Below are 20,941 nucleotides of genomic sequence, written 5' to 3' on the forward strand. Positions count from 1 at the left end.
GTGTGTGTGTGTGTGTGTGTGTGTGTGTGTGTGTGTGTGTGTGTGTGTGTGTGTGTGTGTGTGTGTGTGTACTCAGACTTGGGACCCGAATGTGTAAACAGTGTAATAAATTGTGCTGAAAGGGATGAGAGCGGAGGGACGACAAGGCAGGATGGAGGACTGAGAAGATTTGATTTATTGTCGACAAACGACAGACAGCACTTAATTAAATGTAATCATTATGAAGTTAATTAAAATGACAACCCTCAGAAATAGTTTGGTAAAAACACTTGAGGGTTCTGCTCTTTGTTTTTCTCGGAGGGCAGGAGCACCCTGACCCAGTTCTAATCAGGCCCCATCACAACACCTCCCACTGGCCTGCCTCATAAACACACACTCAGCTGGCTTTTATAGACTCCGTCTGAAATAGCAAGAAACACACACACACACACACACACACACACACACACACACACAGGTGGACGCACTTGTCCGTCGGAGATGGCGCACACTCATCCCTCAGCTCAGTAGGGTCACGACGGTGCTTCGGAGTGTGCCGCACGCGCGCACACACACTCTCTCTCTCTCTCTCTCTCTCACACACACACACACACACACACACACACACACACACACACACACACACACACACACACACACACACACACACACACACACACACACACACACACACACACACACACACACACACACACACACACACGAAAAACGAACACGTGCGCTCCATTGAAAGCCTCGCCGGGGCCACGGAAGTTCAAAAATGTCCACAGAGCTTAAAAGCACTTGACACCTTTCCAAGTCCGAGCTCATTTGGAACCTGTCCACGTCTGGCAAGGTCAGGGCCGCTGTTGCCAAACTCATGATTCTCACGCTGTTGTGTATTGCTCACCAGTGGTCTCTCTCTCTTTCACTCCCCCTCACTGTGTCTTTGGCTCTCTGCGCTTTCCCCCTCTTCTTCCTCTTTCTGCTATCTCCATTTGTCAGGCTCACACACTGTTATTAGCAGGAATGTCACAGTGTTTACTTAGCCGAGTGACGCGAGTCCTTCTCTTGTGGGATTATGCGAAGCTCCGAGGGCTGAACAAGGAAATGCTAAGTGGAGAGGGATCGGCATAACGTATGGCTTTATCACGTCAAGTAGATGGCCGTGACCATGCGGCGATTCCTCATCGCTCAACGGCAGACTGAAAATGTAAACTAGATGTGATTTACATATTTGCCATGCGTCCCTCATACTGACCCAACCCGTTTTGTAATCTGCAACCTTGAAAGGCATGTGATGGTGTGATCAGAAACTACAACGGCATGTGTGATCATCTCCATTAGTCACAATCCCCACCAGAGTACCAGAGTAGCTCTGATCAGGGGGGTAAAGGCACGCATGCGGCGTTTGTGAATTATCGACGAGCGCCGTCCTCCTTCCTTGGATTTGTTTTAAAGCCCATGTTTTCAAACGTGGCCGGCCAATGAAACAAAATCTCTGCTCCGTCTCGGATTAAATCTGAAGCGAGAGAAGTAGGCCGAGCATTTCCTGAGTCATGCTCACTCCACAGTTAAAATAGTCCTTCTTCATGAGTTGGAGATATTTTTTGAGAGGCGGAAGTCACGTCGTTCTCTGAAACCAGTGACTCCAGACCAGGGGAACTTGTACAGTATCCCGGCTCAGAATTCATTTGTGACTTTATCTGATTTATTAATGACGTGTGAACTCGCTGGCGAGTTCCACTGATTATAAGATTTTCCTGCCCTACGAAAGAGCCTTTTGTTTGAGTTCCCTTTCCACCAATCTTCCATCTATTCATCCATTGATTCACTTCGTCTGGAAGCAACCAGGACAGTGAGGCATCCAGCCCACCGACCAAACAGCCGGCAAGCCAGGCTACCAGCCATTCATTCACTCCCCGGTATACATAGACTGTAGGCCAAATGCTAATCTCTTGATTGAACACTAGAAGACAAAGGTTATCACCGAACTAATTTAGTTAAGGCAGCGAGGGGCAAAGGATCTTAGCAGCGCTCGCAACTGATCTAATCATCAACACGGCTAAGTTGATTATAACACTGCAGGTCTGGAGCGCAGACGATGGCTGGGAAGGAGGAGAGGAGAGGAGAGAGGAGAGAGGAGAGGAGAGGAGAGGAGAGGAGAGGAGAGGAGAGGAGAGAGGACAGGAGAGAGGAGAGGACAGGAGAGAGGAGAGGAGAGGAGAGGACAGGACAGGAGAGAGGAGAGGAGAGGACAGGAGAGAGGACAGGAGAGAGGAGAGGAGAGGACAGGAGAGGAGAGGACAGGAGAGGACAGGAGAGAGGAGAGGAGAGGACAGGAGAGGAGAGGACAGGAGAGAGGAGAGGAGAGGAGAGAGGAGAGGAGAGGAGAGGAGAGGAGAGAGGAGAGAGGAGAGGGCAACAGCGGCTGCCATAAACTCCACCGTTATCTCGGAAGCGGCGAGCAGCGGTGAAACAAATGCAAAGCTTCAGAAAGGAGCAGACAAGCAACGCGCGGGGGTTGAAATGAGATCTGAAGAGTTTACTTGGATGGACAACAAAGCTCCGCTGCCTTAGTGCGGGGATGCGGTTAAGCTCGGAAAGGAGCAGCAGGTGTCTGCAGCAGGTGTCTGCTTCCTCCTGTGGGCGTGGAAACTTCTGGAGGGCAGAAAGAGACTTTGGTGTCCGTCTGAATACAAGTGTGAGTCACTGCCAGAGGGTTTGTGATATGTCATTGAGTAGAGAAGACTCCTTAGCACACACAAACTCTGCAATACCTACACACAAACACACACATCTAGCCTTGACGGTCTCTATTTAGCACAATAAAACACACACACAGCTACAGTCGACACACATTGAGAGCGGCAGAGGGGTTTAAACTGCCCCTGAATACAATGCTGTGCTGAGCTCTGGAGCACAGCACGACACAGGGGCTACAGTGTTCGTCGACTGAAACGCCATTGGGGCCAATTAGGCGGCGCGCGGAGCAAAGCGCCGCCGAACGCTGCGCCTCGCAAACCAGTTGAAAAGGCCTGCTGCTGGGACGGACAGCTGAGGGGGTGGGCTCGGATCTTTCCTGAGGAAGGAGGGCATGTGAAGAGGGGTGTTATGTGTGTGTGAAGGGTATTATTACGTGGGGGGGGGGGGGGATGATCACAGTTTGCAGGGGATGAAGGCGCATGCGTGTGTGTGTGTGTGTGTGTGTGTGTGTACGCGCCAGCATCTTCTGCGTCCGAGGTTGTGCTGATCTGCGCCAGAACTCTCGTGTTGATGCCACGCCACCTGAGCACCTTTTTTTTTTTTTTAAAGCTGCCGTGTGTGGCATTTGAGCATCCATAAATCACTGCCACATTAAATGTGGAGACATTAGTTGTGAACGAATGAGACCACTGCTGCGGCCTCCGTACTGTATTCCATATTGTACGCCACAGAGCTCGTTATCATGGGATGTGTGCAGGTTGCTTTAGGGCAAAAAAATAAGTGAGCTTGTTTTAATGCACGCTAAGCAGAAAAAAGGAACTCTATTCCTGCAGTGCACTCAGAGTTTCTCACAATAACGGATACTGTAATGATTTGAAATCCGACAGAGGGAGAGTGCGGACAAGTGGCAGCATTCAACAGGAAGTGGAACTTTGAAATGCAGTCTTCATTTTGAAGAACACAAACAATACAATGAATCCATCAATTGTCGAACATGTGAAAGATGCCAATTAACTTGCTGTAGATGAATAGATTCTTTGCCAACAACCACTAAGCAGACATGTACACTTTGTCCCAGCTTTGAAGTCATACATATTCCAAGTCCGATATCAAAGGCTCCTACAAGGGCAGCCTTTTTTTCCATCAACTCCTCCTTTCTCCGCTTTAGAGAAGCAACATCTCCTTTGTTGCCCTCAGCGTCCCCAAATCCACTCCACCACTTCATTATCGAACTGGTGCATTGACGGTAACAGAATCCGCCTGGCAGCTCCTGCAAAGCTCGCTGAATAACATGTTTTACCCGCTTTGCTCAATTTGTACAAAGTGTAAAAGCAACAATTGCCTGTTTTTTCCAGGGGGGGGATTATGCGTCGGATTATGCGTCGGACTATTTATCGGCGCGGAGCAGTATCTTCTGGAAACGGTTGCCAAGCAACTCGATATAGAACGTGTCAATTTGATAAGCGTTAGATGTGCTGGTTAGGCCAGAGCCAGGCTAGCTGTTATCCCCCAGTTTCTAGTCTTTGTGCTAAGCTAAGCTAACCAGCCGCTTACGTTCATCAGACAGATATGAGATATGTGTCAACACATTGTTAATCAATGCTGCAAACAAAGGGAAGTTATATCGATACACAGCTAACGTGGTGCACTGTTTACTAGCTGTCCACCTCATGCGATGACGACTACACGGCTCATGTTCTGTCGTGGGACTCGTTAGTTCACCACTTGGTAGCAAGTGAGACTCTACAATCCCGTCCTGCACTCACCTGAGCACTTCGTTGGGGTTGCCTGAGATGGGGGTCTTCTTGTCCGGGGTCCCGTGGCACTCGGACTTCAGCAGGGTGTGAGGTCCGCGGTCCATCATCATGGTGGAGGTCGCCATGGTGATGATGGCCACGCCGTCGCGAACGCGGGCCTCCAGGCCGTAGTCCCACTCGTCATAGGACACGGAGAGCAGCCCTGGGGTGGACAAAGCGAGAAGAGGAGAGAGAGAGAGGGATCAGAGAGGAGGTGTGGAAAGAAGAAAGACGGGGGGAGATGGAGGGGGGGATGGAGGGATCTGTAAATATAGAGAAAATGAGAAAGCTGAACTGGATCGTATGTGAAAAAAGAGAAGCGGCAGAGAGACAGAGGAGAGGAACTAAAGCGGGGAGGGATGGATAATTCTGTTCGCGTATACACAGTGTACATGTTTTGAACGCACGCCAAGAGACAGAGCTCACACTACGCGATGACTCACGGAGCCGATAGCGCTCCCATCCTGCCCGGCTACGCGTCTATCACCTTACTTGTGTTTGTCCATCTGTCTGTCTAAAGCACTGTCTGTCTCTTGTTTGTTGCCCTTTGCACTTGTCTGTACGCCTGTTTATCTGTCCTTCTGTCCGCCTGAGTCCTGTTCTCCCTTGACAATCTGTCTGTTTATGAACAACAATTTGTAAGTTTATGTGTCATCCCGGTGCCCTTCCAATCATCCATCAGCCCATTTAACGGTTTGCCAGGACACCCGTCCTTCGTCCTCCCCTCTGTCCCTCTCTGCTGTCGATTATCCCGCAGTGATGAGCGAGAATATGGACGACACAGGAATATTTACATTTTCGTTTTACCTTTATTTACCCAGGAAAGGCTGGCTGAGGACCTGACTCACATCAATCTGTTTTCCGTGTTTTATTAATCTAAAATAAAGACAGAAAAACGCAGAGAAAGAGCTGATTCACTATGAAACTTAGCCTATTATGCATCTAGTCAAACACGGCTGACATTTTAACAATGAGCATCATTTATATTAAACTGCCGTTATTGATAAGATGATTAACTCGTGACATATAGTCACCATTAGTTGATGACACACAGTGCATGAAGCCCAAGCACTGAGCCTATGATGTGTGCAATGTTGATCTCTTTTTAATCACCAATCATTTAGCTCTCTAGTTCACCGCTGTCAGGACTTTAGCAGCTTGGAGCTAACAGGTGGGATTCTCCTTCAAAATGATGTATGCACGTTGGGTTTAAGGTCACAGGTCCTTATTGGACAGGGTCTAATGTTTTGAACATGTTCGGGTCGCGACCACCCAATCGACCGTGGAATTACACAATCGGCGCAAATTAGCACGTCCAGTAGAGCAGCTAGACGCTCAGGACCGCCCTCGAGGTTCACACCAAGGCAGCTGTTACTCTCCTCGCCCTGGTCTGCCCAGCATGACTGATGGACGTTTGCTTAACCCCTACCCCGAACAGCAACTGTCCAATCACAGCAGCCGTAACTAGACCTGTCAAGCTGTTTAAAACCCCAAAACAAGAGAACGAAAGTGTGAGGAATGGGTTAAACTACGGCTGGGCGACATATCGATATATATCGATATGTCGATATGTCGATATCGTGATATGAGACAAGATATTGTCTTCGATTTTGGATTAAACGGCAATATGGCTAAAATGATTGATTTTAAAGGCTGCATTACGGTCAACCATACAATATCGTCGCAATATCGGTGAATAATATAGTGACTCCATATCGCCCAGCCCTATAGGTTAAACTGTGTGTTCAGCTGCTCTAATGTTAGTTGCAAACGTTAGCATGCCCAGGCTAACTATGCACCAATTCAACGCAGAAAATCTTCCACATCAAAAAGCCCCGTTATCGAAACCCTCGGCACGAAGTCGCCCTTTATGACTTCTAAAAATGGCCACAAACTGATCTTTCTGTTCGCGACCCGCCGGACGCCTCTGGGTTCGGGTCACAGAGCTCTCAGTGAAGCGCGGACTGCCTTCCAGTCAATTTATCTGCCCCCCCCCCCCCTCTCTGTCCATCAGTCGGTCTGCATCTATCTGACAGAGTATGACCACATGTCAGCCTCTCCACGACCGTGTCAGTGGGCAGAAATAGACAGGCGGCCCTGGCAACCTGCCTCTCCTCGCGGGGCCCTCGGCACTGACAGCTCCGGCCCTCCAGGGCCACATCTAATGTCACACGCTGTTGACACTTTCTCACTCACTCACTCCCGCCACTCGCTCCTTTTTTGCACACTTCACTTTTATTATGTGAGGCAACGATTCTTTCATAGGAAGGTGTGTGCGCCGTGCAGGGGCATGCAGCGTGAAGTGTACATGTTCATACATCTCTCAGGACATGTTTTAGCATCACAACACAGGCGTGTCAACTGGCAACGTTGTAGCTGAACAGCACTGTGGCAGCTGTAAAGACATTTTTTTCTGGCCCGTAAACTGGCCACTGACTCCGGTCTCCCTGTCACAGAGTCGCACATGTCGAAGAAAAATGACAAAGACTGCAGACGGAGAGCATCCACGCGCAGGCAAATTGAGTCGGGGAGCGTAATAGCAGAACTACCGTATCACTGGGTATTTTTGGAAACAGCTTATTATTGTCAGTGATGTCCGATTGGGTGGTTACGTTAGCACAGCGTGTCCAGCAGGAGTGTGTAACTGATCAGGGAGAATATAGACAGAAAAGCTGTTAGTAGGAGAGAGAGAGAGAGAAAGCTGAGAGGGACGGGGAGGGGAGGAAAAAGAGGGACGGAGTGGGCAGAGAGAAAAAGTCAGACAGCGGCAGACACAACGATAAAGAAGCAGAAGAAACAGGGGGGAAAAAAGGGAGTAGAGAGTTCAGAGAGAGTCAGAGGAGGCTGAAATAGTGAGAGACAGAAACGACAGAGACGCGAGGGAACAACAGCAATGAAATAAGGAGGAGAAGGAAAGAAGGACGGGAGGGAGTGGGAAAAGAGATGTTTCCCCATAGCGGCACTTAAAGAAGGCACCAGTTGAATTACCCATGAGGATTTGAGGCTCTTATTAAGTGTGCCAAGTAAGCTAAGCAAAGCCCCCCCCCCCCAGCTAGCGTGCACCTTCTGCCGAACCCTGAACCGCTGGTTTCACCCATCGGGGGACATGCTGTCCATGCTGTGCCACGGTGTCCTTTCGCTCTGTGTTAGCTCACAAGTTGGTGTGGTCGACTTCAGGCTCCGTGTGGCTTTGGAGATGCAGAGGTTGAAACTCAGAAATACAGGGGTTTGTTGAATTATTGAGTTGCACAGTTGAATATGTAAGAAATTTGAGCAAAAAACGGAATGTTCAGTAGATATAATAAAAGTGTTTAATAATTCATAATTAAGAATTCATAATTAGTCATACACATAAGGGTTTTGGGAATGCATAATTAAGATAAACATAAAGGGTTGTAGGATTAGTAGCTAATAAGACATGAAGCTTCTGCCAAGGTTGCAGAAGTTAAACATTTATACTGAAGGATTATCATAGAAGGGAGTAAGTCATAACTGACAGGATTTGAATGTGTTAGCTGCTCAGGGAGACAGAGATGTGGCGATAGGCGTTTACAGAAGTTAGCCAATAGAAATTGAGATAGACGGGAGGGGAGGAGTCGCGAACGAATATGTGGGTGGTTTAATTTAAAGTCTTTTTCTCTCTCACGTGATGGCTCTCAGACGACGGACGTGTTTTTTATACCTGAGAAGCTGAGTTGAGTTTAATATTTCATAGGAGTATGTACTCCAATGTTTAACTGTAATCGTACTTGCATCAGTGGAATTAAATTCCTTATAATTGTAAACCAGTCTTGGTAGATTTCTTATTGCAGCGTGTCGACTGTACAAAGCAGCCGTACGCGTGCTCCGGCCTCCTCTCTGTGGGGTGAGTTTTAGCCTCCACAAATACCTGAATAACTGTCTACAAATACAACGCCCGTCTCTCTGCTTCTGGTGCAGCAGCATCTTCTTCATCGAAGGTTAATTCGACACCATCTGGCCTCAATGACTACCGACCAGTTGCCCTCACATCCCATGTGATGAAGGTGCTGGACCCTGGTGAAATCCTCACTGGACCCTCTGCAATTTGCGTACCAGCCTCATGTGGGGGTGGACGACGCCATCATCTTCCTGCTGCAACGAGCTCAGTCGCACCTGGACGGATCCGGTGGCTCCGTGAGAATCACTTTCTTTGATTTCTTCAGTGCATTCAACACCATCCAACCAGTGCTGCTGAGTGAGAAGCTGTGGGTGGTGGGGGTGAACGCGTCCACCGTCTCCTGGATCACTGACTACCTCACGGGCAGACCACAGTTTGTCCGACTGGGCCGTGTGCTGTCTGATACGGTGGAGATGTTCTACCGGTCTGTTGTGGCCGGTGCACTGTACTTCTGTAGTCTGCTGGGGGAGCAGCATTGGAGCCGGAGACACCAACAGACTGAACAAACTGGTTAAGAAGGCCGGCTCCATCATTGGCTGCAAACAAGACTATCTGGAAGAGGTGGTGGAGAGGAGGACACTGAAGAAACTATCATCCATATTGGATAACCCGGACCACCCTCTCCACCACCTCCTGCAGGGACAGCGGAGCACTTTCTCCAACAGACTGATCCAGCTCCGCTGTCACAAGGACGGATACAGGAAAACATTCCTGCCCTCTGCCATATCACTGTACAACAAATCACCTCTGGCCAAGTCAAACACAAGACTATAGCACTGCTACACTGTTGTTGCTGCTGTTGGTGATCTTGTGCACTTTATTTTTTTCCTACTTAGTTAACTTAATACAATTCTATTCAGTGTATACACTGTGCATTTGTATTACTTTGTTTTCTTAAATTGAATAGGTCCTGCTCTGTTATTTTATTATATTGTATATAGTGTGCATTTTCCATACCCAATATTTTATTTGATTGCGTTACCCAGTTTGCTGCTGCCACAGACAAATTTCCCCTTGGGGATGAATAAAGTACATTTATATTCTACTCTAATTCAAGACAGTATCTGTCCTTTTCTCATATCAAAAAAGTCATTGCTGAAGCTGTTAAGTAACATCCTACCTTCATGTTCATGTGGTTGGCAGAGGGCAGCATTGACAAGCAGCAGCAGCAGCAGCGCCGTGAGCACAGGCTCAGCCCTCTGCTCACAGACAGACTCAACATACATACGGTAGATTATTTCACCAAAAAAAAGCTTTATTTCAGCTAAAAACAAAATATAAATGATTAAATATCTGTCATTTTGTTGTTAATGTTCGATTATAGGCACATTCTCTATCCTATTCATCACGCGTTGAATGAGCGGATGACATTTAGCCCGCTATCCGTCATTGTGTCCCACCAGATTAATCCCATGATAATGCAATGCGAGCCGAAAGAGGTTTGTTCGTGTCCATCAACGCGGCCTCTCTGCCAGCTCCACTTTGTAATCACCCAGGCAGAGCATGAGCTAGTCACGATTATCTCTCTGGCAACATAAATCAAGAGCGGTGTTGCTGTGTGATTTACATAACTGATTTGGAGATCTATCAAACTTTATAGAGTGTAACCTTAATTTGGAACTGACAAATTGACACACACACACGCGGTTTTGTTCCCCCTTGGCCTTAAGGTAATCACTCTCGCCCTCCACCGTATGAGGTACACGCAAAAGCACAAACACGCGCAACCCATTTCATTACGCTCGGCCATTATTTTCTCACCAAAATTAAACCGTAAAACAACATTTCACAGACAAACGCACGCAGACAGACATCGCGCGAAAACACGCTCATGGGCACACAAACAGGCTCGCTAAAACACTCCCAACTCCCATTCAGAGTAAATCATCCACGGGTGCCGAGGGGGGGAGCAGAGGGGGGGGGGGGGGGGGGGGGGGGGGGGTTGAGTTACGGTGCTTGAGCGGCACAACGATCTCAGGTTCCGCCTGGCAACCGTTTCCCAGAAACTGCTGAGGACAGGCAGCGGTGTAATATCTCCCCCTTCACTGTAAATCAAACAAAAGCCAAACACCAACAAATTATCAGGCTGGTACGTCCAGCGTAAATATACCTACCTGCTCCCAAAGTTATTCTGTCCTACTGAGATTAAAACAGACTGAAGTCGCAGAAAGTTCTACGGTTTCGCCATCAGAAGCAGGTCGGTTTCCCCACCGAGACTTTCTAAAAGACTCTGTCCACCCTCCCAAGTGCTGAAAGTCCCGTTACATGAGGCGGTCTGACAGCTGTCCCTGACACATTGCGTGAGCAGGTTCACTGGTTAATGCACGCCAACATAGATGTCACTTTGGTTTTACCTTCAAAGGTTAGAATGAGCTCCAGTGGTGTTGAGGCATGGGGCGGCGGTGAGAGACGCTCCCTCACTTGGTATTAGGAAAGGTCAGTTTGTTTTTTTGGTCTTGAAGAACAAATCCAAATAGCAGAATCTCAAAAGGCCCAGCGTTGGTTTACAAGTAGGCCACGTTGAGGTAAGACGTACATCGCTACCAGGGATCAGGGCCAGAGCACAACCACCACGACGTGACACTGCTGCTTCCAAGCTAGCCATTAGCGCTGTTAGCATTGCAGCCACAAGCTCCGTCCTCACTGACGGAATACAAATGTCCATTCCTGTCCTTGGGATGGTAATTTGACAAAATCAAGTCCACTTAGCCTTTTCTGGAAACCTTTAATTGCATCTTAGTCTCCATTAGCTGATGATAAAGGTTGTGAAATAAAAAACAAAAGTGAGACAATGTAACTCTTGAAAGACAAAAGATCACAGGAAGGAATCAAGACGCAGTTTTGACGGTTCTGGATCAGACCGGGGCGACCTATGTTAGAGAATGCATGCATTCACGGCGCGCTCTTTGGATAAACATCAACCAAACGCTGCACGTAATGTAATTACTCTACTTACAACGAGATTAGCATTTGTGCTCAAGGCAAGCAAAGATCTCTCCACACTGAGATTGTGTCAGATAGAAACGGGATCCAATTTGAATTCCTGATTCGACCTCAGTTTCAAACAGCACCCGTGTACACTCAAGCGGTGGACTCGGGTCTTAAGCCAGACCAAAAGACGATTGAATCCGAACCCCAAACTAAATCCAGTACAACCTGACCCGGACTGCTTGCGAGTGACACATTGCCATCACGTCATGTCACCTTGTCCCTTTTCTCTTTTAGCCTGGTAGCCACATTTAGCAGACTTGAAATGTCATCTTTAGAACTAGCCATGCGAGTAAACGACAGGTCAACGGTGAAAACATGCACTTGAGGATCAGCAGACTAAGAAATCCTCGTTCGTCGTATCTGAGAGGAGAATAGGCTGCGGCAGTTTGGGGCGAGACAGTGATGCCACTAAAACACCAAACATCTTGAACCAAACTGTGCCTCAGAATATGGAAGCAAGAACCACGAAACGTAACCATCTGACACGTCAAATCAGGCAAGACTGGAATACCGTGAAAAGGTCCAACAGAGCCGACTAATAAACACCCTTTGCGCCCAAGTTTGAAGACATGGTTACACAACAACAGGTTAATGCAGAAATATGTTATGTGTATGCAGTTAAGGAGGTTTTTTTTCATTCCCCTGCTATCGCGGATTTCCTACCTGTGGGGAACTCTGCAGGCACTACAATGGTGTCTCCAGCTACCAGCGAGGGCACTATCCACGTGTAGCCGTAGCCAGTGATCCCGACAGAGTGGGCCACCTCGAAGATGGTGTTGGCCTCCTCTTTTGTGCAGTAGAGCAGAATGACGGGGCTCCCGAGCTTCTTCAGCTGGTTCTGGATCTTCGAATCTCCGTCATCCACCGACATGTCCAGCAGTATAACTTCCTCCAGCTCCCAGCCCACGAAGCTGTTCTCGGTGGTGCTGCGGACCTGGATGGGGCCGAGGGAGGAGAGGCTGATCAGAAGACAGAGGAGACTCGTACTCTTTCATTGTAGTGTGACATAGTTCCATAGTCATGTTTGCATTATCGTACGAGGATTGGCGAGGACGAAAATCTTCAAAATTGGGATTATAAGAAAAGGTTCAGAGGTCCAATATGGAGTTCCACTGAACGCTAAGCAAACCTGTCTCTAATCAGCATGCTATAAATACAAAATCTATATTTATTCATAATCGGGCTGCAACATTTCTATTGAGACACCAAAGTGCCCTCAATGCCTGATTGCTTGCGCGTGTCGTCTCAGCCGGGTGCCGTTACCTTGGTGACAAAGTCCTGGTACCCCGGGTAGTACGTGGTGACGATGGAGTAGATGTACCAGTCGTACTCCTCCATGATGTTCAGCATGACCGAAGCCTGCTGCTCGATGGAGGGGCCGAACTGGAAGAACATGGAGTCGTCATCCTGGAAATGACAAGAGACAAGGAGGAACGGAAGAGTGTGAGTGGTTTGCGTGACAAATATTGGCCTGAACTTTAATTTCGCCGGATCTCCACACAGAGGACAACAGACACTGCTTAAAGGACGGGTTTTGTGACATGGCGGGAACATTAATTTAGCTACCTTTTATTCTCTCCCGCTCATGGAGGAGAAAGGCGAGAGGACACCAGTGTAATGATCCTGGTCATGATTTTCATTAGTTGCCTTTATGACTCTTTTAATGAGTCTGCACACAGGGGTGGGGGGGGGGGGGGGGTCCTGTGGACTCAAAGCCGCCGTCCTTAACCTCACTGATCATTTTCATCAATTTGTTTTATGACACGCCGTGTTGCAACGACGCAACCTCAATGTAACCTGCGAGGCCCTGGATATTAGGACGATGTATACACGAGGGATGACACACACACACACACACATTCACTAACTAAGTACCTTCCCAATGGAGAGGCTAAATCTGAATGCGAGAGATACAGAATGTACAGCGGTCCAAACAGCAGTACAGTCGGAGACAGACTCGCCGATAAACATCGCTCACAGACCGATGCCCGAGCTTCACCACCGGTGTCGAAATGGAATATTGAGCCGGACAGACAGAGAGGAGGAGGTGAGGAAAGTGAAAAACGCTCGGCCCGAACGTTCTCGCGAATAACGCGCCGCGAAGTGCGCGCATTCAAGTTCAAAGCGGAGGCCGCGTTTTCAAAATCGTGAAATAGAGACGCGCACGCGGACGTCGCACTTCTCCAGCTCGCTTGAATCCATTTTGCTCCTCAACTTTCTCTGCTTTTCCTTTTCACTCTCGCCCTCCATCCGTCTCTATCCATCTCCTTCTCTCCGCTCTGCCGTCCCGTCTCCAGCAGTGGAATTACTGCCAGGGCACAGTTATAATTGAATTTCCAGATTCACGCTCTCCCGCTCCACCCTTTATCCTCTATACAGCGCCCCGCCACCCCCCCCCCCCCCACACACACACACACACACACACACACACACACACACACACACACACACACACACACACACACACACACACACACACACACACACACACACACACACACACACACCAACTCCTCTGGCTTCCTCTCTCTATCTCTCTCTCTTCTTCAGAGCAGTATTAATGTACTGTCCAACACACTCATTCAGAGCGCCAGAGGTCTGCAGAGTTTTCATTAGCCTTTGAGAAAAAAATGCATGCTAAAAGGAGAGCAAGACAAGAAGCAGGGAAAGAAGGAGGGCGAGAGATATGGTGATAAAAAAAAAGAAGAAAAAGGTGTGTGTGTGTGTGTGTGTGTGTGTGTGTGTCAGGCAGTCAGCCAGCCATTCAGGCAGGCGGAGGCTAAGCCTGAGTTGGACCGCTGCTGTCAGAGAGAGGACGAGGAGCGACGGGACACATGCGTGCCTTCCTCCAGGGGAAGCGTGTCTGTGTGTGGATGGACGGAGACGTTTCTATGTGTGTGTCGCCAGTGTGTGTAGTTTATGTCTGTATCAATGCGAATGTGTGTGTGTGTGCCTCTAATTTTGCCTGGGTGTCTGTATTTGTGTAGGTTTGGGCTCAGTAGGGCTCTCTGTTACGTGTGTGTGTGTGTGTGTGTGTGTGTGTGTGTGTGTGTGTGTGTGTGTGTGTGTGTGTGTGTGTTTCCCATGGTTGACGGGTCCTGGTCTGGCCCAGAGCCTCCAAATGAGTGCACTCACACACTCCTGGAGCAGTTATTTGACTTGGAGGGGAGAGAGAGTCAATAACTCAGGTATTTCAATGACACACACATCAGTGACTGCAAAAGAAAGAGACCCACTTCCAATCTTACTCTGGAATATGCACACACACACACACACACACACACACACACACACACACACACAAACTTGAATGGCTTTAAATACAGACACTGACATCCTCACATACACACACACCATTGAATGCAGACACACAGCCCCCCCACACACACACTCACTCAGCTGCATTTCAAAAGCCACCCTTGAATAGAATGGCGCACTCAAACACACACCATCATACAGGACACAAAATGACAAATCACGACCGCAATCAGAGACTAATTATAGCGCATCGCTTTGGACACACACCAACAATCACACACACTTGACACACACACACACACACACACACACACACACGTAACAGCACGATAAAACAACACGACTCACTCTGCTAAACTGCAAAGTGTGTTGTACACTGATCACACAGAGCAAACAAGCAGAGTCTCCGTCACACAGACTGCGTTTCAATACATTCTGACTTCAAATGTGGCCACAGGAAACACAACAATATAGCGTGTGTTCTCTGGGTTTCGTAGATGCGTACGCGTCTTATCTCAACTCCAACTCCATTCTCGCATCTATTGCCGATCGGGCCGCAAACAGCGACCAGGTGCACGTAAGAGGAAGTCGTGGCCCCGGGGCCCTCGGCCTGATATCTGTTATCCACATATATATCCGCTGACTACAGGACTCCAGAGATATCGTCCATTGCCCCTTGAGGCTAAATCACCGTCAGACAGAGAGCCGATGGGTTCCAAGACCAGGTCCAGAGTCACATCAGGGTCCGAATTCAGTCCAGTTGGTTGGGTAGGGGTCTCCTTTTACCGCCATGGGGTCTGTGTGTCAGTATGTCTCCCAACATGGAACCAATGTCAAAGTGAAACTATAATCTTTAGAACTTGATTCACAGATATTAAATCGGTTGGAATATGATCATCTTATCGGCAGGTTAATGTTGGTGAATTATGTCGATGAATTATCTTTGGACTTAGTTTCTATGTCTTTACAATAGTTCTTATAACATTATTAGTGTTATTGAATTGATGCTCTTTTCGATCCCATGGCTGCTTGTTAATAAATGATCATGACATCATCATGCTGCTGTCGGTGTTCTCTCTCTATGAGGGTGTAATTGTCGTCGGACTGTGGAAGTGGATCTCTATTTTTTTAAATATTCTAAGTCATCCACGCAGGCAGGTTCAGTTTGGTGATTTTCCACCTCGAATACATACTTTTAAGTGGCATAATAAGAAGCAAATCCTCAACTTCTTGTGCTATTTTGAGGTGATTATGGATCAGAGTGGATTACATGCTGTGTGATTACAGAGCGACACACTGACATAACTTACAACAACTCCCACGGATCGAGTGGGTTCGTGTGGAATACTTCCTAATTGGCCCATAAAAAAAAGTCACAGGTTGACATTCCCTTTGCAACAATATTGATTTCAAGGCATTTCTATTAAACCGCATAGGTATTCCTTCTTTGAGAGGAAGCAGCGACGAGGCAAAGACAGACAGAGACAGCGTGAGCGGAGGAGAGACGAAGAAGACTGAGATGGAGAGGTAGAGCGAGCCAGAGAGAGAGAGATGACGGTGTCTGTTGCTGGGAGGTTTTTGGCAATGCATATTTCTATCCTGCCTATAAAGGCTCCTTTGAACTTGAGCGGTGGGGTGGGTGGGGCGGGGGGGTACTATTGACTGCTGCTGCACTCACTGCCTGATGTAGAGAGAAGCAAGAGAAAGAGAGTGCGAGAGAGAGAGAGAGAGAGAGAGAGAGGGATGAATAAAAGAGAGCTGGAGTGGGAGGTGAGGCAGGAGGAAAGGAGGGAACAGCTGGCCTTCGCTTGAATATCGTGAATTTAAAAGACAGTGGGCAGGAGGTATATACCGCACACACACACACACACACACACACACACACACACACACACACACACACACAATGATCAAGCAAGCGTTCATTCCAGATAAAGCCTGTGTGCCGCCATCGCCACGTGCTGCAATTACGTATTGACGACAAGCCCGTCATTCTTCTGTGTCGCTCGCTTCACACACACACACACACGCACACACACTCACACACACACATCGTCTCTACCTCAATTAAACCTCCCCTCGCTCCCCGCGTCCCTCCTTCCCCTCTACTTTCGCTCTCCTCGTGCCTCATCATCACATTTCTTATCACGGAAGCCTACCGTACTGATCTTTAATCAAACACACGCGAGCTTAATTAGCTCGCACATTTGTCAGACCATCATCTAATTAACAGTGACCTTATTTTAAGTACTTTTTGAGCCTTCATTTACAAGGAAAAAAAAGGGGGAAAAAACCACACAGGTCTTCATTCGAGTGTTTGACTGAACATGCTTGTGATTGCAGTGTGGCTGTCCTGTCACAGCCACCGTACCCTCTCAAGGGCTTCAGAGGATGAAGAGAAAGAAAATAAAATCCAAAAAAAGAAACTGGAAGGGACAAACTAAAATGGGAGTGGGTGTTTTGTTTCTCGACAAAATCAGGCAGTGTCTGAATGAAAGTTAATACCACGTAACACACACACACACACACACACACACCGTTTCTCTCTGGCCCATTTCTGCTCTAAGTTTAGCAGCCGACCCACCGAGGGGCCTCTGCAGTCTGATGCTTTCCATGCTGCTGCTCTTGTTTGTCCCCCGGTCCTTGTAGAATGGTAATAGTTCTTTCTCCGAGAGAGTGTGTGTGTGTGTGTGTGTGTGTGTGTGTGTGTGTCTGGGAGTGTGTCTCGTGGAGTTAGACTAAATAAGGCGGCCGGAGGGAAAGGGTCAGCCTGCGACACGTACGGATGTGGTCTGGCTTTTTTTCTTTTTTTTTTCTGTGTTTTTAGTCTCTGGGAACGCGTGGCTGAGGGTAAGTGATAAATAATGAGGTGGAAATAGAGTGACTACATTTATGTAGGACGTCGTAGATACGCAGTGACATAGACTGGCTAAGCAGCCAGAGGACTCTGTGGATACGCTCAGCTTGTGAAGTGTATGAGGATGGGGCCTGTTGCCTGTTTTCTTTTGGTCTTTTTAAAAAAACTAAAGTGTAAGTAATGGATTCAAATGTGATTATCTGTCCTCACTTGAGCTGCAAATGTTTGTTTTTTCTTCTTTATAAAGATTTTGTTTTGGCGCTCTGCCTTCACTCTGATGACGTGCCTTAGCCATTCGGCCAGGGCTCTCTCCTCCTTACAGAGGAAACCAAGCAGTCCATCAGCCGCGTATATTGTATGACACATGTCTCTCCTTTCTGTCCTTTTTGTTTCAAAACCCTGCTCGTGACAGCAGAAGTATCGAAACCTTTCCAGCCAAAGGATACAGAGATGCCACCGAAGTCCAATGAAAATAAATGAATAAAATTCGGATGGATTATTTAAGGAAAAACCAGATGTCGAGTAAAAGGATAAAGTGCCTCATCTGAGCTTGACTTATTTCAAATCCTACCTCGAGTGTTTCCTCACTGTAAAGTGATGATATTTAATGCTAAATGCTAACTTCCTGTGTTGTTTTGGGTGTTATTTGTATGAAAAGTGACAAACAAATAAAGTCTGATTGATTGATTGATTGATTGATTGAGTGATTGATTGACAGCTGCATCGCCTTCTCCTCAAGAGGACAGGCATCGCTCTTTGATTCCGGCGGGTAAGATAAATGGTTACTATGAGGGCTAAGAGGTATCAAAATAAGTACTCTATTAGTATCTGTGTCACTCTAAGGGTAATGGTGTTGGTATTGGTATTTCATTTTTTTAAACGATACCCAGCCAAGCACATTTGTTAGTCCTCATCCTGAAAGCATTTTGCCTCACGCTGAAGATACGAACAAAACATGTCTTGCTTATCCAAGAATGAGATAAGCAGCTAAACAGGATTATGTTAGAATTAGATAAACGGCCTGTTCTTATATTTTACAGCATCACACTCGTAACACTCGGATTAACCAGCGCTACGCTACGATACAAGAACAATGATGTTTATTTCAGACTGTCAGCTGACTTCTGCAGCTTTACAATTGAGGCACGATACGGTGCAGAATAGATAAACCGAAGTAGTTTCGTGGTGCTTTCTAGACGCAGGGTTCGGCTTTAAGGCTGCAATCTATCCATTATGAGGTTGGGACGTCTGTCCCAACCTCATAGTTTATGTTACCTTTATGTTAGTAGAGCACCGTCAAACATCTGGCGTAAAAAACCCTGTTTGACATAATGTCCGAACACTCTTCCACAGCCAAACCACAACCATCAAAGCAGAGATTTGTCTCTCAAAGGAGGGAGCCCCACAGATGTACGGGTTTAACCTTCATGACCCCGAAGTTTCAACGAGGCAACTCTCACAGTTTCAAAATGTTCCTCCGTGAAAGAGAGGAAGTCGTGCGGTCGAGAGTCAGAGTGGTGAAGGTGAAGACCCTGCGATTCAGGAGGACCACAGTGGTTGAGGGAGGTGAGCACGCTTCTGTAGTCAGACACCTTTCTTCCGGAGGGGAGGAGGGGAAAGGTGACGGCGAGTTGAGAAGGAGGGGGGGGGGGAGCGAGGGAGAGGGGGACCGTAAGGTCCAGATGAGGGATGTTATTAATCCGTTTATCCCCTCCTCCACTCTCTCCAGCTGTCCTCTGCTATCTCTTCCACTCCTGTCATATCCACTGATTTCAATCTCCTGCTCTGGCCTGCCCTCAACTCTCCCCCTATTATCCCCCTCTCTCCCTCCTCCACCCCCGTCCTCCCTCGCGCTTCGCCTCCTTCCCTCCTTCCGCCTCTCCGTTCTTAGACAACCTCTGTAACTTTTTCCTCCCATCTCGTCTCAGCCTCCCCTCCGAGGTCTCTCTCTGCTCTCCTCCTCCTTTTCTCCTGTCTATCATGCGTCCCAGGGTGCACCTGGTCCGTGCTGTCAGCCGTAGGCCCAGAGCCATCATCATGCTGGGGGCTGTTTCTCGCCACTTCACACTGTGAAAGCTGAATTCTCTCTCTCCCTCTCGCAATCACATCAGCTCATCTCACGTGAATCCACGATCGGGGATTCTTCACCTCGCCTCTAATTTCACAGTTTATCTAAAATACATTGGCACGCGCAATAAAGCGAGGGCAGAGGTCAACACTTAAAACCCTTAAAACTGTCTTCAGCCTAGAGGAGCGAGTGAAACATGCAACCGCCCGATCTTCAGAGGAAAGAGACAGAGTGAGGAGGAGGAGGAGGAGGAGGGGGAGGGGGTCGAGAGGCGAGTGGAGAGCAAAGGGAAATAGAGTGAGCACAGTTGATATGTGCTTCTGTGTTCTTTTCCTGGCAACACGATAAAGGCTCGCTCTCAGTCACTGTCAGACCACCCTCTCCATCTCCGCTCCCCCTCCTCCTCCCCGATCCCATCCCTCCCAAAGCAAAGACTGCCCTCTCTATCTCCCTCCTCTTTTATCTCCACTATTTTTTTACATTTCGGGCATTTGGCCGGCGCTCTCATCCGCAGTGACTTAACAAGTGCAAGTGCAGAGGACGCCTCTCCGACACCTCAAGAAGCAGGGGGTGCAGAGGTCGACGCCGCCGCTCGACAGACAGATGGAACAAATGTTCAGTGTAACCGGAATGATGAAAGGAGGAAACTATTAGGAGGCCCGTGCTGAAGGGGGGGGACTGAGTATGCACCGCTTCATCTCCCCGGTCCTCTCTCATTTTCCGATTCACACAGACCAGCCCGCTCCGTCTCCTTTCATTCACTGGGATGAAAATTCTAATTTAAATCTGCTTTATTGGCGTGACGAATGGGGGGCGGGGGGGGGGGGGGGGGTTGTCTCCACCACAGAACATGTTAGAAGACGGGCTAAGACAATCTGCATGCTCCTCTTCTCCCACCTCGCTCGTTCCAGTCTTCCCTCCCTGACTAACGAACCCTTTTTTTTTTTTTTTGACACGTAAAGCACTTAAAACCCTCCTTTCCTCCGCACGCCGCCCTCCCTCCTCTCCACAGTCTCCGGCGATGCCAACGCGTATCCCGCTTCCCCCGTTTTGTCACCATCAGATCCTTTTCTCAGTGTGCACTTGTGGTTTACCTGTGTCTGTGCGCATACACCTGTGTGTGTGTGTGTGTGTGTGTGTGTGTGTGTGTGTGTGTGTGTGTGAGAGAGAGTCTGTCCTCATTAAAAGGAAGTGGAGTCAGTGAAGCGTAAAAAGAAAGAAGCGAGCAGAGAGCCAGAGTTGCGTGTACCAGAGATGTGAGATGTTGTTTAGCTTCAGGCCAGTTGGACTCAACACTTGCCGCTGGACTTGTGAACGCTTCAGAATGTATCATTCATGATCCCAGGATTCATTCCCTTCCTCTGCAT

At 48.1% G+C, this 20,941-nt stretch overlaps 1 protein-coding gene across 1 annotated transcript in view; it reads right to left on the bottom strand.

The window, feature by feature from the left end:
• Positions 1–20,941, bottom strand: part of grin2ba (glutamate receptor, ionotropic, N-methyl D-aspartate 2B-a) — a gene marked incomplete at both ends in the record, with an annotated part of 104,490 nt that overhangs the window by 28,826 nt on the left and 54,723 nt on the right. Inside the window, 3 exons of the mRNA XM_079281909.1 lie at positions 4,452–4,644; positions 12,055–12,325; positions 12,655–12,798. Coding sequence (XP_079138035.1) covers positions 4,452–4,644; positions 12,055–12,325; positions 12,655–12,798 — 608 coding nt within the window. The remainder of the gene's footprint in view (positions 1–4,451; positions 4,645–12,054; positions 12,326–12,654; positions 12,799–20,941) is intronic.

The sequence above is a fragment of the Melanostigma gelatinosum genome, assembly GCF_949748355.1.
Source record: "Melanostigma gelatinosum genome assembly, chromosome: 13".
NCBI lineage: Eukaryota > Metazoa > Chordata > Actinopteri > Perciformes > Zoarcidae > Melanostigma > Melanostigma gelatinosum.